Below are 12512 nucleotides of genomic sequence, written 5' to 3'. Positions count from 1 at the left end.
AGGCAATGCGTACACAATAGAATTGCCACATAGAATGCGAACGCATCCTACGTTATACGTTGGTCGGCTCCGCCCGTACCATCAGTACGCGACTTCTTCCGAGGACGGATCTAACCACCCTTTTCAAGAATCCCTACAAGATTCTTGTGATCGCGAACCAGATTCTCATGTTGAACCTAGAGTTTCTCATGCCTTCCGAATATCCTCGAAACTGCGATGAGCTGACGACAGCTCATCGCGAACAGCATGATATTTCTGTTCGTACTCCAACATGGAGTACGCATTCTTCGAACGGTCTTCCAACCGTTCGATATAGTGAGCCTGCACCGTCTTCTCCAACGTGTGACGCCTACCGCGCTCGTGATCAAGACTCTCCTCCAATACATGAAGGAAGTGGTCGATTTTGTCGATCTTCGACATTAGATCCGACATACGGTTCGGATCTAATTTTCCCTCCTCCACCACAACCTTTGGTGGATTCCCACGGTGGTCAACGTTTCCTTGTGGAACGTATCCAGAGCCACCGTGATGTGAAGGGGCAGCGAACGAGTTATCTTGTTCGCTGGCGCGGTTATCCACCTTCACATGACAGCTGGGAGCCTCGTTCCCAGCTGGTTTCTGACGTTGAGGGCCTCGACCGTCGGTATGACGAGACCCATCCGATGGTTCAGAAAGCCCATCGGAAAACACGCGCCCCTGGCGCATGTAGATCGATTGCAAAACGTCAATCGCACCCCGCATCTCAATAGAGATGCGAGCCCTTCCCCATGGCGATCAAGGGGAATAGACATCCCCTTTTACTCTCTTCGAGTTGTCAACACAACACGGACAGGGATCACCCCACGTGAGGCATGGAAGCCCAGCGTCATGTGACAACCGATGCAATTTATACTTTGCACCGGTTGGAGTTCGTTTCTCAAACTTGACGCGATTCGCGTTAAGGTTTTGAAGCCAGGCTTCGCGTCCAATGTCTTTGACATTGCGAATGAACGCGCTCCAGGCTTGCATAAGCGAGACTTTATCTCGCTTATAGTTGCCACTAAACCATCGATGCTTAAGAAAAGCATCGAGATCAAAAACTTCCTCAGCGCGAAAGTTCTTCGCGCTGGGATCAAGGGCATGTAGCTTTGTCGCAATAAATAAGGGATATTTTTTGTGAGGAGTAGTCTCATCAGACAAGCTATTGATCAGCCGTTCTGGCAAAAGCCACGGCTTCTTTTCAGGGGTGAGATGAGACATTTTAGTGTCTTCACTCCCCTGAGTGGTACCCACTGAAGCAGGGCACCACAAGAACTTTTATTACGATGACTTACGTCATCGTCATCACCTTGCACAGAAACAGGTGCAGGTGACCGTACGGGAGACAGAACGGGCAATGAGGGATCATCCTCATCGTCGGAACCAAATAGACTATTAACTCGTCTATCAGAATGAGCCCTCTCATTCGAAGGCTATGGTCAGCCGCCTGACGTCTATCAGGCGACTGTTCTGTCCTCCCCGAGTCGGCCATTTCGTCCGACTCGCATTCGTAGTCGACCTCCAAAGAGGGGTCGTATTCACGTGGTGAATCACCACGTGCACTCGCAACATCTAGTGTTGTGCGAGTGGACGATACTACGGCAGACGTTCCGTCTGCCGCAAGAGATAACAGTGCGTCACCCGCGGCTGCACGAACCGCAGCCGAAGGCGCAGCACTATCAACACCCCGCATGAGTTTGTTCTCCATGCGATGGAATTTAAAATGATGGTTCTGACCAATCAACATCGATTTTTTCAATTAAGTGGTCACATAGTGACCACTCCATCCAATGACAGTTAGAGTGATTGTCGTTTAAGGGAGGGGTGATGTAACGGGGTGTATCGTTACATTAAATTAACACTTAAAGGTTGTTAATTAATATGTTATCTAAAAGGTAGATAATATTTGGAGAATATTACTTTATGTAGTAATGTTCAGAAATCTTATCCACAAATAGGTGTAGGCCATTATATCTATTTATCCCGCAGACTTATCAGCTGTAAACGTAAGCAAAGAGATAGAGACAGATAACATTTCAATTGCATGTTTAGTTTTAGTTCATAATTAAGTTAGCATTAACAGATAAAAAGAAGAGATACTTAATTATATTAATACAGTTTTCATTTAACCCTCATTAAGCTAGTTGCCTTAAATGGAAGTCTTCCTCTGCACTAACTAGTGTACGTGAAATAACGTAAGGCACCACTCGCAACTGAAGCAGTGCGAAGTGGACTTGTACTGAAGCAGTACCAGTCGTATTGCCCCGCTACAGTATTCCTAGTAATCGAGCGGCCGAGCAACGTCGTTGTACATAAAGTAGAAGTCGCCACGGTAACTCTATTGCCTGGCAACAGGATATGGTTGGTCTTACTCGTGCCACTCACTCACTCTTGCATAACCTCGCTTACATACATTTACTCACCGAATAGATCAATGTCGCAAGCTGGACGCACCACAACAGGTGCCACAACAAGATGGCGGACCTCCAAGCTAACGTCGCGATGGACTCGTGCACATCAGTGCAATCCAAGGCCACGAACGGCCAGCAGATCTTCACCGAACTCAACAAGCATCTAAACAACGACATAAACCACTGGATCGAGACGACAACAGAGGCCGATGAGCGTGGACCGAACGTTCTTGCAACCAGCATCAGAGACAGCGCAGTTGTAGCGAGGCAGACTTTTTTTTTTTGACGACGCGCCGAAGTGCTAGGTAGCGGAACAAACGCATAACTGCAGCGGCGTGCACGCATGTGTATGGACGGATATTGTAGGTCGCACAGCGTTCCCAAATATACCTCATTTTATCATCATCATCACATTTACTCACCGAAGCCTTTTTAATTGAGTATTTTAATGTTCAATAGCGTCGCAGAATTCTTAGAAACCGCATACAATGCGGGTATTGTTAAAATCTAATTGTATTTTGATATTTATGTAGCTAGACAAAAAAATGGAAGTATTAGGAAAGTAAATTATGCATTTCAAAACATAGTAAAGTATCCGGTGAAGCGTCGCGAATGATTTGAACATCACCGCGGGGATCGTAACATTTCAAAGAGGATCATATTCGTCTCACTTTGTGAAAGTATCGTCCACTATCCGCTGCAGCAATACGTAGGCTAAGGCGTAGTCACCGTCATGCGCAATTGATACCAAAGGATCCTGTCCAAATACAAGGAATGCAACGTGAAGTGAAGAGCAGCTATCAGTATTGATCCTCACCACTAATTGGAGGCGCTTCGCCAGAAACTCCGTCTCGCCTGAAAACATTAATCTTAATGCCTTCGATTTTTTTGTCGCTGGCAAAGACGTCGAAATGGCCAGCTCATTAATATCTCCACGCATTGTATAAATCTCTGGAAACAGCAGGCGATAGCGCTGGAAAGCCTTAAATGTTGCCTCCTTAACCGCCCACCTGGATGCCAGGAACTTTGCACGCTCGCTGCTGGGCCGCGCAAAGAATTCATCAATCTCCTGCGGATGGAATGCGCGCTTCAGAAGACGCTCTTTGAAACGCGCATAGCTTCGTTCGAAGCGTGACACCAACGCGACGTCCACTCCGATACCAAAGACCTGCCGAGCCATAAAATTAATTTATTATTGCAAATCGAAACCGTAATTTAGTAATGCGATTAATGTAAAAAGTTTAAAACCACCTTCAGATTAAAGGTTAACGATGATTAAAGACTTTAAGCTGCAAAGGTTAGTTTCTGTGCGGGCAGCAAGCAAAACATGGAAGTTAGACAAGCTCAAAGAAAATGACTAACTGGCAAATATTAAAGAAATTTAGCTTTATTTATTTTCGATTAATTCATAGTGATAAATGTTAGTGTTTGACTAATGAATAATGGTTTATAAAAACTTAGTTTATTATATTCTCGTACTAAATTACAGCGCGAGCATGCAAGTAATCTTTGGCCGTCTCTACGTTGATCGCATTCCGCAGCAGCATGTAACTGCACACCTCTGATACCACTTCACATGGTGCACCAGCAGCAACTGCGATATTTCTGGCGTGAAGAGCCATATGACCCTTTTGAATCCCCATCACAGCAATAGCACGGATCGCCGCGAAGTTTTGAGCCAACCCAACACTTACAATGATACCGCTCAAGTTACGTGCCGACGGCTGTTGTAAAATTGCGTGCGTGGCCGTGTACCCAGGGTGTGTCATTAACGCCCCACCTTTCGATCCAACCGCAATCGGCATTTCTAAACTGCCACGCAATACACTTGTCCCACCGCCATCACGACTGAATCCGATTTCATAGTGAGAAAGCGAGGCATACTGCCCTGAGCGGCTTGCGTAACAGTGCGCAGCAGCCTCAATAGCACGCCAGTCCTGTCCTGTGGCCACGGCGACAGCATCTACGCCATTCATTATCCCTTTGTTGTGGGTCACGGCACGGTAAGGATCGATAGCGGCAAAATTGTAGGCGTCAACAATGCGGCCGGCCACGTCTTTTCCATCCACTCCCTTCCAGCCTAGCTTATTTATTGGAATCTCAAACTCTGCGCGAGCGCGACGCTGCATGCAAAGATTAGTTAAAATGCGTAGACCTACATTGCTTAATGTAAGCTTTGAAATTTCTTCTGACAAACCCTCCGCGACAGTATTAACAACGTTTGCACCCATAGCCTCACAAACGTCAACATCGATGTGCACGACCAGGAATTGCGTTTGAGGCTCAAAGGCATTCACTAAAACCTCATCGCTGCATGGAGTGTACCAGACATTGCCTAGAGCGGACGTAAGAGCAGTGCGTGCGGCCTGACTAACCACGCGGCAATAAATATCGACGGCACCGCCACCACGCTTTTTCATGCTCGAACAGAGCGTTGTGTTGGCAATCATTAGCAATCGCTCACGATTGCGCTCAATCGCTACAATTGCCGACGGAATGTCCTTGGTATCCAATAGCTGAATTTGTGACGTCATGATATTGCCGGATGTTGCCGTGCAAAAGCCACCGCCAGCGGTAGCCACAAGTTTGGCCGCACTAGAAGCTGCCGCCACCACCGAAGGCTCTTCCACAGCCATGGGCACAGACAAGCTCTTACCGTCAATTATAAAATTTAAACCTAGACTATGGCATCAAAGACAAAAACAATTAATTACATTGATTGTAAAAATTAAACTTAAGCTCGCTCACCCAAGTGGGACGCCAAGCACGCCAATGCAGTTCTCGATCATGAGATTCGCCGTATGCAGTGGCAGATCGCCGATCCTGGCTGCCGACCCAATAGGTGCAAGGATGCCACTAGCCGCACCTACGTCGCTTGTCTGCTGCGCTTTAAGTGTCTTAATTTCTGGGTACATTAGCGCCAGTATGTCAAAGCGCTCAAGCAGCGTTTTGTTGTAAAATCCGGACCAAATTACTGGCTGAGGGTCTTCTTTGTGCTGTTGAGCAACACTATTACATCCCTTGCCCCCATTGTTGCTAGACTGCAGCGGCAAGAATTGCTTATTAGCGGCATGTGAGCACTGGCGCTGGACTTGCGCGGCCAACGCGGCCACCTGTGCTGCTTTGTGCTGCAGTGCGTCGTCCTTCTCTATTCCCCGCGCCGTCTTAAGAGCCATGCGCAGAAGTGCTACCGTCTGATCTAGCGTAGCCTCTAGCACCATTTTGGGAGTTGCGAGTGCTGAGACAGCGCCGATGTCCGAGCACGGAATGGTCATCGCAAATGCATAAGCAGACGACGTGTCAAATGTGCTTGAAGGGCTTGTGGACCACATCATAGAGAAACGCACTTAAGTAATTCTGAACAAAACATAATCTTTTGTTAAGAAGCTTCGAGCTAAACTATCTAGCTACTTTTGTGATTGGCTGCTAGCGGACTGGCAGTATGCAGGCTACGTTTCGTGGTCAGAATCGAACGCTCCTCGGTAACAGCATGGGTGATGCCTTTCCCGTGACCAATCGCAAACAAGTAGCCATCCTGGATTTTGGCTCTCAATATAGCCACCTGATTGCTCGACGCGTGCGTGAGCTGCATGTTTTCTGCGAGCTCTACTCGTGTCTGGTAAGTTCGGACGAGTTGCGCCAGCACCAGCTTACGGGAATTATCCTGTCCGGTGGCCCGCAATCTGTGTATGATGAATCTGCTCCGCACATTCAACCGGATGTATGGAATCTTATTGAGGAGATGGAGCTTCCCGTACTCGGTATCTGCTATGGCCTTCAGGAATTGGCATACACTAACAAAGGCGTAGTGGCCCCTTCACAACACCGCGAGTACGGTAAGGCTTTTGTCACTCGCAAGAGTGAAATCGACTGCGGCGGCCTTTTTCAAGGTCTACCAGAAATGTTTCAGGTATGGATGAGCCACGGTGACAAGCTTCACAAGAATCCCGATGGATTCGTGGACATCGCGACCACCAACAATTCTGAACACGCCGCCATCGTTAACGTGGCGCGCAAGTTTTATGGCATTCAATTCCACCCTGAGGTTACACATAGCCCTCTTGGCAAGGACATTTTGCGCAACTTTGTGGTTAATATATGTAAATCTCCCACAGACTGGGACATGAGAAGTATTGCCGACGCTTTCATTGAGGAGGTTCGCGAGACCGTAGGTCCTGAAGGTCACGTCATCGGAGCTGTCAGTGGTGGCGTTGATTCATCCGTCGCTGCTGTGCTTTTACAGCGCGCACTGGGACACCGTTTTCATGCTGTGCTTATAGATAATGGCCTTTTGCGCAAGGATGAGGCCTCGGAGGTTGTTGATCGCCTTCATTCTAAGTTAGGTATCAACCTCAAGTGCATCGACGCATCGCACCGATTTTTGGAAGCCTTAAAGGGTGTCACTGAACCCGAAAGCAAGCGTAAAGCGATTGGCAACCTTTTTATTGACTTGTTTCAGGAGGAAGCCGAGCGTATTGGCCACCCTGTTGACTTTTTGCTGCAAGGAACACTCTATCCGGACGTGATTGAGAGCATTTCTTACAAAGGACCCTCGGCCACAATTAAGACTCATCATAATGTCGGCGGTCTCCCCGAAAAGATGCATTTAAAGCTCATTGAACCCCTTCGAGAGCTGTTTAAAGATGAAGTTCGTGAACTTGGAATGGCTTTGGGCATTGATGAGCCCAGTGTGTGGCGCCACCCCTTTCCTGGACCTGGCCTTGCAATACGTGTGCTTGGCGAGATCACGCCTGAAGCACTGGATATTTTGCGCCACGCCGACTCTATCTTTATTGAGGAGCTGCGCAACAGTGGACACTACAAGACCACTGGCCAGGCCTTCTGCGTCCTTCTGCCTATAAAATCAGTAGGCGTTATGGGTGACGGTCGCACTTATGAGAAAGTTATTGCCATTCGAGCTGTCAGCACGTCAGATTACATGACTGCAGATTGGTATCACATGCCATACGAGGTGCTCAGCCGTATGTCGAACCGAATCATAAATGAAGTTCGTGGTGTTAATCGGGTTGTTTACGACATCTCCTCAAAGCCTCCTGCCACCATTGAATGGGAGTGAGTGCATGAGAAATATTGGCTTTACCATCCTGGCATTGTAAGGACGCAAATATAGACTAGGATTCAAGTTTCACCACCTTTCCACTAGTAGCTGATAGAATCGTTGAAACGTATATTTACATTGAACCAAATTTAATGAATGCAAGACCTTCATCAAGTCCTGCTGGATTATAATTTGAAAAATAAAGTTTGCAGCCATTAACCGCATGGTGTTTACATTTCAACGATTGCCATTGCGTGTAGGGTTCTAATTGCTCAAGACTACATATGTGCGTTAAGTGTTTTCGTCGATCTTGACAATCAGTCTCGTGATACTTGTTCAACTAAGATCTAAATTAAAAATTCTCGTCGTAAAGCTAAACCATTGATTTGGTCGGTTCCCGCAGTGGTACTGACGCTAAATTAATACATACAACAACGTACCTTTAACCACAGTATCCCGTTTAAGCTACTGTTCCACGAACCATCATAGTAACTTCAACATTGAAAATGATCACGTTTGCTTGTTGAAGTCACGACCAGAGTGGTGGTCAGTCGGATGTGGCTTACACACTTTATCTGGATCTATCATGTCACCCACAACAAATATAGAGCGTAAGTTGACCAGAATGCGAGCAAACGAGGATAAGATCGCGCAACTTCTTGACAAGGTAAACAAATCATTCTCACATGCAAATTAAATGTAGACTCATGCCACTCTCGGCCGCGGATTAGACAACAGACTTCGACAAGGATGAGCGCTATATGGCCACGTCAGATCTGTGCGTCGAACTACAAAAAAATGTCGATCTGGGGTCGTATCTCGAGCCAAAGTACGTGTAGCTAACTGATAAAAATCGTTGCTTTGGGATGTGGCCCGATATCATTCTTTCTCTTCAGAGTATGTGTAGCAGTGCTGAAGCAGTTGGACGATAAGTCGAATGACGTGCAGTCCATCGCCGTAAAATGTCTTGGAATCCTTGTGACTAAAGTACAGGAAAATCAGGTGGAAGATATCTGCGCTAAGCTCTGCAACCTCATTTTGAATGGAAAGGCGGAGCTTCGGGACATCTACTCAATTGGTCTTAAGACTATTGTATCGGATGTGTCCCAAAATACAGGAGCGTCAATTGCCACCGGAATCTGCACGCGACTGCTGACGGGCTTAGGGAAGGGGAAGGATGCAGCTATCAAAGTTGAGACGCTCGAAATTTTAACGGATTTGCTGCGTCGCTTTGGCTACGATGTAGCAACGGAACATGCGACAGTCATGGAGCTACTGATGGTACGACTCACAGACGAATCTCCGTTGGTACGCAAGCGTGCTACAGCTTGCGTTGGATCGCTTGGCGTTATGATGTCCGATGTCTTATTGAGTCGGTTAGTGGAACATCTTATCAAGAGCATTCAGTGTTCGTCTGACTCTGCAAACATCCGCACGTGGATCCAGACCATTGGAATGCTCTCTCGAACAGCGGGCCACCGTTTTGGACAGCACTTGGATACTGTTATCCGCATACTGGTCAAATTTTGTGGGAAACCAGATGATGAGTCGTTGCAAAACGAAGACTCGGATGAATTGCGTGGAGATTGTTTTCAGGCTTTTGAAGCATTCGTGAATCGATGCCACAACGAGATTACGCCTCATGTGGAGGTTATCCTCAAGCTCGTAATGCAGTTCATTTCTTATGATCCCAACTACAACTACGTAAACTCTGCCGATGAAGATGAAGACATGGATGCAGAAGAAGAAGAATACAGTGATGAGGAAGGGGACTACAGTGACGACGATGACACGAGTTGGAAGGTTCGTCGTGCTACTCTTCGTGTTCTTACGGCAATAATTATTACGAGGCCAGAGCTTTTGGAGCAGCTCTACATCCACTGTGCCCAGCCTTTAATTTCACGCTTTAAAGAGCGAGAAGAAAATGTTCGAATTGATGTATTTGGAGTGCTTTCAGAACTTTTACGTGCTACTCGCAAGACTCTACCAAGCTCAAGCGGAACGGGTACATTTTATTCACCCGCATCGAATGCTTGCATTGAGCAGTTAGAAAAGCGAGTAATTGCGATTATTGTTGGGGCTAACAAACAATTTGGAATGAAAGCCTCTGTTCCGTCACGCTGTGCTGTGGTCGCAATGCTGAGTGAGCTTGCGATGGTAGAGCATGGAAAGTTGGGACCTTACATAGGTCGTTTGATGCCAAATATCCTGCACGCAGTGGAGGATAAGCATTCTGACTTGAAACTAGATGCGCTATCATTTCTTCGCCTGCTCGTTGATACGCATACGATGGAGCCATACCAACCGCATATCGATTCAATAGTGAATGTAGTCGTCCAGTGCGCAAGCGGGGATTGGTACAAGACAGTGGCAAAAGCGCTTGGCTTAATCCAATCGCTCGTCCGAATAATTCGTACTGATGATATTAAAGATTCGACGTACAAGCCGTACGCAATTCCACTATTTGAAGCTGTTTTACCAAATCTTATAGCGCATGACATCGACCAAGAAATCAAGGAAGCTGCAATCAGCAGCATTGGAGAAATTGTTGCTGTGCTAGGTGCGTAGCTTAATCTTGTGCAGAGCAATAACGTTTAGTATGACAGCTTGTGTGTGGCCTTAGGTGACGAGCTCGGCTCACGTGTCGCCGAAGTTTACCCACTTCTCATGGAGCGTCTTAACAATGAAATTACCCGCGTACAAAGCATTAAAGCCATTGGAGTCATCGCCCGTTCAAAGCTAAATTTAGACATGTCACCAATTCTTGTCGAATGCACGCAGACGTTAGCGCAGCTGCTACGTCAGCAATCCCGTACATTAAAGCAAGCGACACTGACCACTTTAAATGAAATTGTCATCCACAATGGCGCTACCATGACTGAGAGCTTACACTGCAAGGTGTTACTGGAAGCCTCACTCTTACTCGTCGATGCAGACCTTCAGCTGTGCCGCATGAGTATCGCACTGGTGTCAAATTCTCTTCGAGTATGCTCACAACTTGCTTTAAGTGATACTTTTTCGAAGAATGCTCAGGTGAAGATGCTGGAGCTATGCCATAGCTCCATGCTTCAAGGGCCAACTTTAGATGCACTAAATGATTTTTTTGCACAAATGACGATAAAAAACTATCCCGGCAGCAGCTTCTCAGAGCTTTTCAAGACGTTAATGACAACGCCTATGGAAGATTCGAAGCATTCCGTGCTCAATATCGCTCGATGTGTTGCCGGAATATGCGCAGCTACGACTGAAGAGAATCGCAAGGTAGCTTTCGCTACGTTTGTTGGTGACATTACACAAACTGAATCCGAAAAAAGCAAAGTATTGGCACTTTACTGCTTAGGCGAATTTGGCCGCAATATAAAGCTGGCTAGTTACACTGACGTGAAAGAGCTCATTCTGCAGTGCTTTGATAATGTGAGCGAAGAAGTGAAGGCTGCGGCTGCGTACTCACTCGGCAGCATTTGCGTCGGAAACATGGAAGAGTATCTGGATACTATCATGCTTAATTTGGAGCTTGGAGATAACTCTTATTTACTTTTAACCTCGCTGCGCGAAATCATTTCGAACCATGCTGCAAAGCCTCATCATGATTTTGCGATGTATATAGATCGTCTCCTCCCAGTACTTCAGAACATGAGTGCTCGCCAGGAAGAGGGAGTGCGAAATATGGTCGGCGAATGCATGGGAAAGCTTGCTGTAACTAACAGCGCTAAGGCCATGCCGATCATAACAGAGCTCTGCGGATCATTAGAGGTTTGGTCACGTTGGACTGCCGTGGCGAGTTTCAAATACGCGATGACAACCTCGGCGGAAGAACCAGCAATCAATATGATTTTCGCTCACATCGACCCTTTCTTGGCTGCGCTTAAAGACGAAGATCTACACGTGCGTCGTGCTGCCTTACTGGCTATTAATACGGCTGCTCATCATCACGCGCACCATCTTGTGCCATTTGTTCGGGAGCGTATTTTTCCCGTACTCTTGCAAGCGACTGAGATAAAATTGGAGCGTGTAGTCGACCTTGGTCCGTTTAAGCACAAGGTGGACGATGGTTTACCATTACGTAAGGCGGCATACTCTTGTGTTGAAACATTGCTCCAGTTGCTGCCGCAGCAACTTGATATTAATCTATTTTTCGATCAATTAAAGCGAGGTTTGGGCGACCAAGACGATATACAGATGCTAAGTCATCAAATTCTCATCAAGATCTGCTACGTTCAGCCTGGAAGCATTGTTGGTGCGTTGGATTCATTAATTGACCCAATTGAGAAAACTATCAACAAAACAGTAAAGGAAGATCAGGTTGGACCTGAGGTTGAACGCACCAGGGACTTGATTCGTAGCGCATTGCGTGCGCTCAATGCAGTCAGCGCTGTGCGTGACACAGACTCCCACCCGAAGCTAAATTCGGTGATGGCGTATGCAAAGAATAATCCGATGCTTGGTCCTCTTCTAGAAACAATTCGAAATGAGCGCGGAAAAAAATGAATTTAGTCTCTCTTGCGACTAAGAAAAGTATGTGAGTGACCTCATAGCTAAATTTGGTCGCATTTACGGACATTTTATAGCTCGCTGTGTATTTGCATTTTTGTCTTCAAAGCTTAGTATTTTGCTCGGCTTTGCTTTGCAAAAATCATGGCTGTTTGCCCTTATCAATTCATTATCTTCGTCATTATCCAAGCAAAGAACGTAATACCGTCCCTATTTCGTGCTGTTCGTCAAGGAAAAGTTTATTTTTGTCTGTAAAACTCCTGCACGAAATATCCAGTCCGAATGTTGGGTCGGTCACTTGTAGATAGTCACCTCGAATCATGTGATGAACATGTTTTTATTAGGTCCAACTATGTCGTTTAAAAAAATTCAAGACCGCCTCTTTCGTTCCAGTGTGACGCAATCTCAATAATATATTTAGTATATTTATTATCTAGCGTCACAAATATCAGTGGTCCATGTGCTGGCTATCAATGTATGCGATCACATGTCAGTAGATTTCGTCTGCTTCCGTGACCACATCGTCACCAGAC

The 12512-nt window shown here is 46.5% G+C and overlaps 3 protein-coding genes across 3 annotated transcripts; 2 read left to right on the top strand and 1 right to left on the bottom strand.

Moving 5' to 3' along the window:
• Positions 1–3096: 3096 nt before the first annotated feature.
• Positions 3097–5793, bottom strand: CCR75_003149 (uncharacterized protein; the record flags this gene model as incomplete). The annotated part of the gene is made up of 3 exons (XM_067961246.1): positions 5178–5793; positions 3917–5111; positions 3097–3597 (listed from the first exon to the last, which is right to left on the bottom strand). The coding sequence occupies exons 1-3, from the start codon at positions 5762–5764 to the stop codon at positions 3097–3099; spliced, it is 2283 nt and encodes a 760-aa protein (XP_067821451.1). The 5' UTR covers positions 5765–5793.
• Positions 5794–5871: 78 nt separating this feature from the next.
• Positions 5872–7506, top strand: CCR75_003150 (uncharacterized protein; the record flags this gene model as incomplete). The annotated part of the gene is made up of 1 exon (XM_067961247.1): positions 5872–7506. The coding sequence occupies one exon, from the start codon at positions 5872–5874 to the stop codon at positions 7504–7506; it is 1635 nt and encodes a 544-aa protein (XP_067821780.1).
• Positions 7507–8113: 607 nt separating this feature from the next.
• On the top strand, positions 8114–12192 carry CCR75_003151 (uncharacterized protein; the record flags this gene model as incomplete). Its single annotated transcript, XM_067961248.1, has 4 exons — positions 8114–8155; positions 8220–8317; positions 8385–10048; positions 10112–12192. 4 exons carry the CDS (start codon positions 8114–8116, stop codon positions 11974–11976), a joined length of 3669 nt encoding a protein of 1222 aa, XP_067821781.1. The 3' UTR covers positions 11977–12192.
• Between the last annotated feature and the right edge of the window lie 320 nt (positions 12193–12512).

The sequence above is a fragment of the Bremia lactucae genome (assembly GCF_004359215.1).
Source record: "Bremia lactucae strain SF5 chromosome Unknown BlacSF5_NotPlaced_19_SHOA01000004.1_2068294bp, whole genome shotgun sequence".
Classification (NCBI taxonomy): Eukaryota; Oomycota; class Peronosporomycetes; order Peronosporales; family Peronosporaceae; genus Bremia; species Bremia lactucae.
The sequence above is the reverse complement of the archived record's forward strand: the minus strand, read 5'-3'. Positions and strand labels throughout refer to the sequence as shown.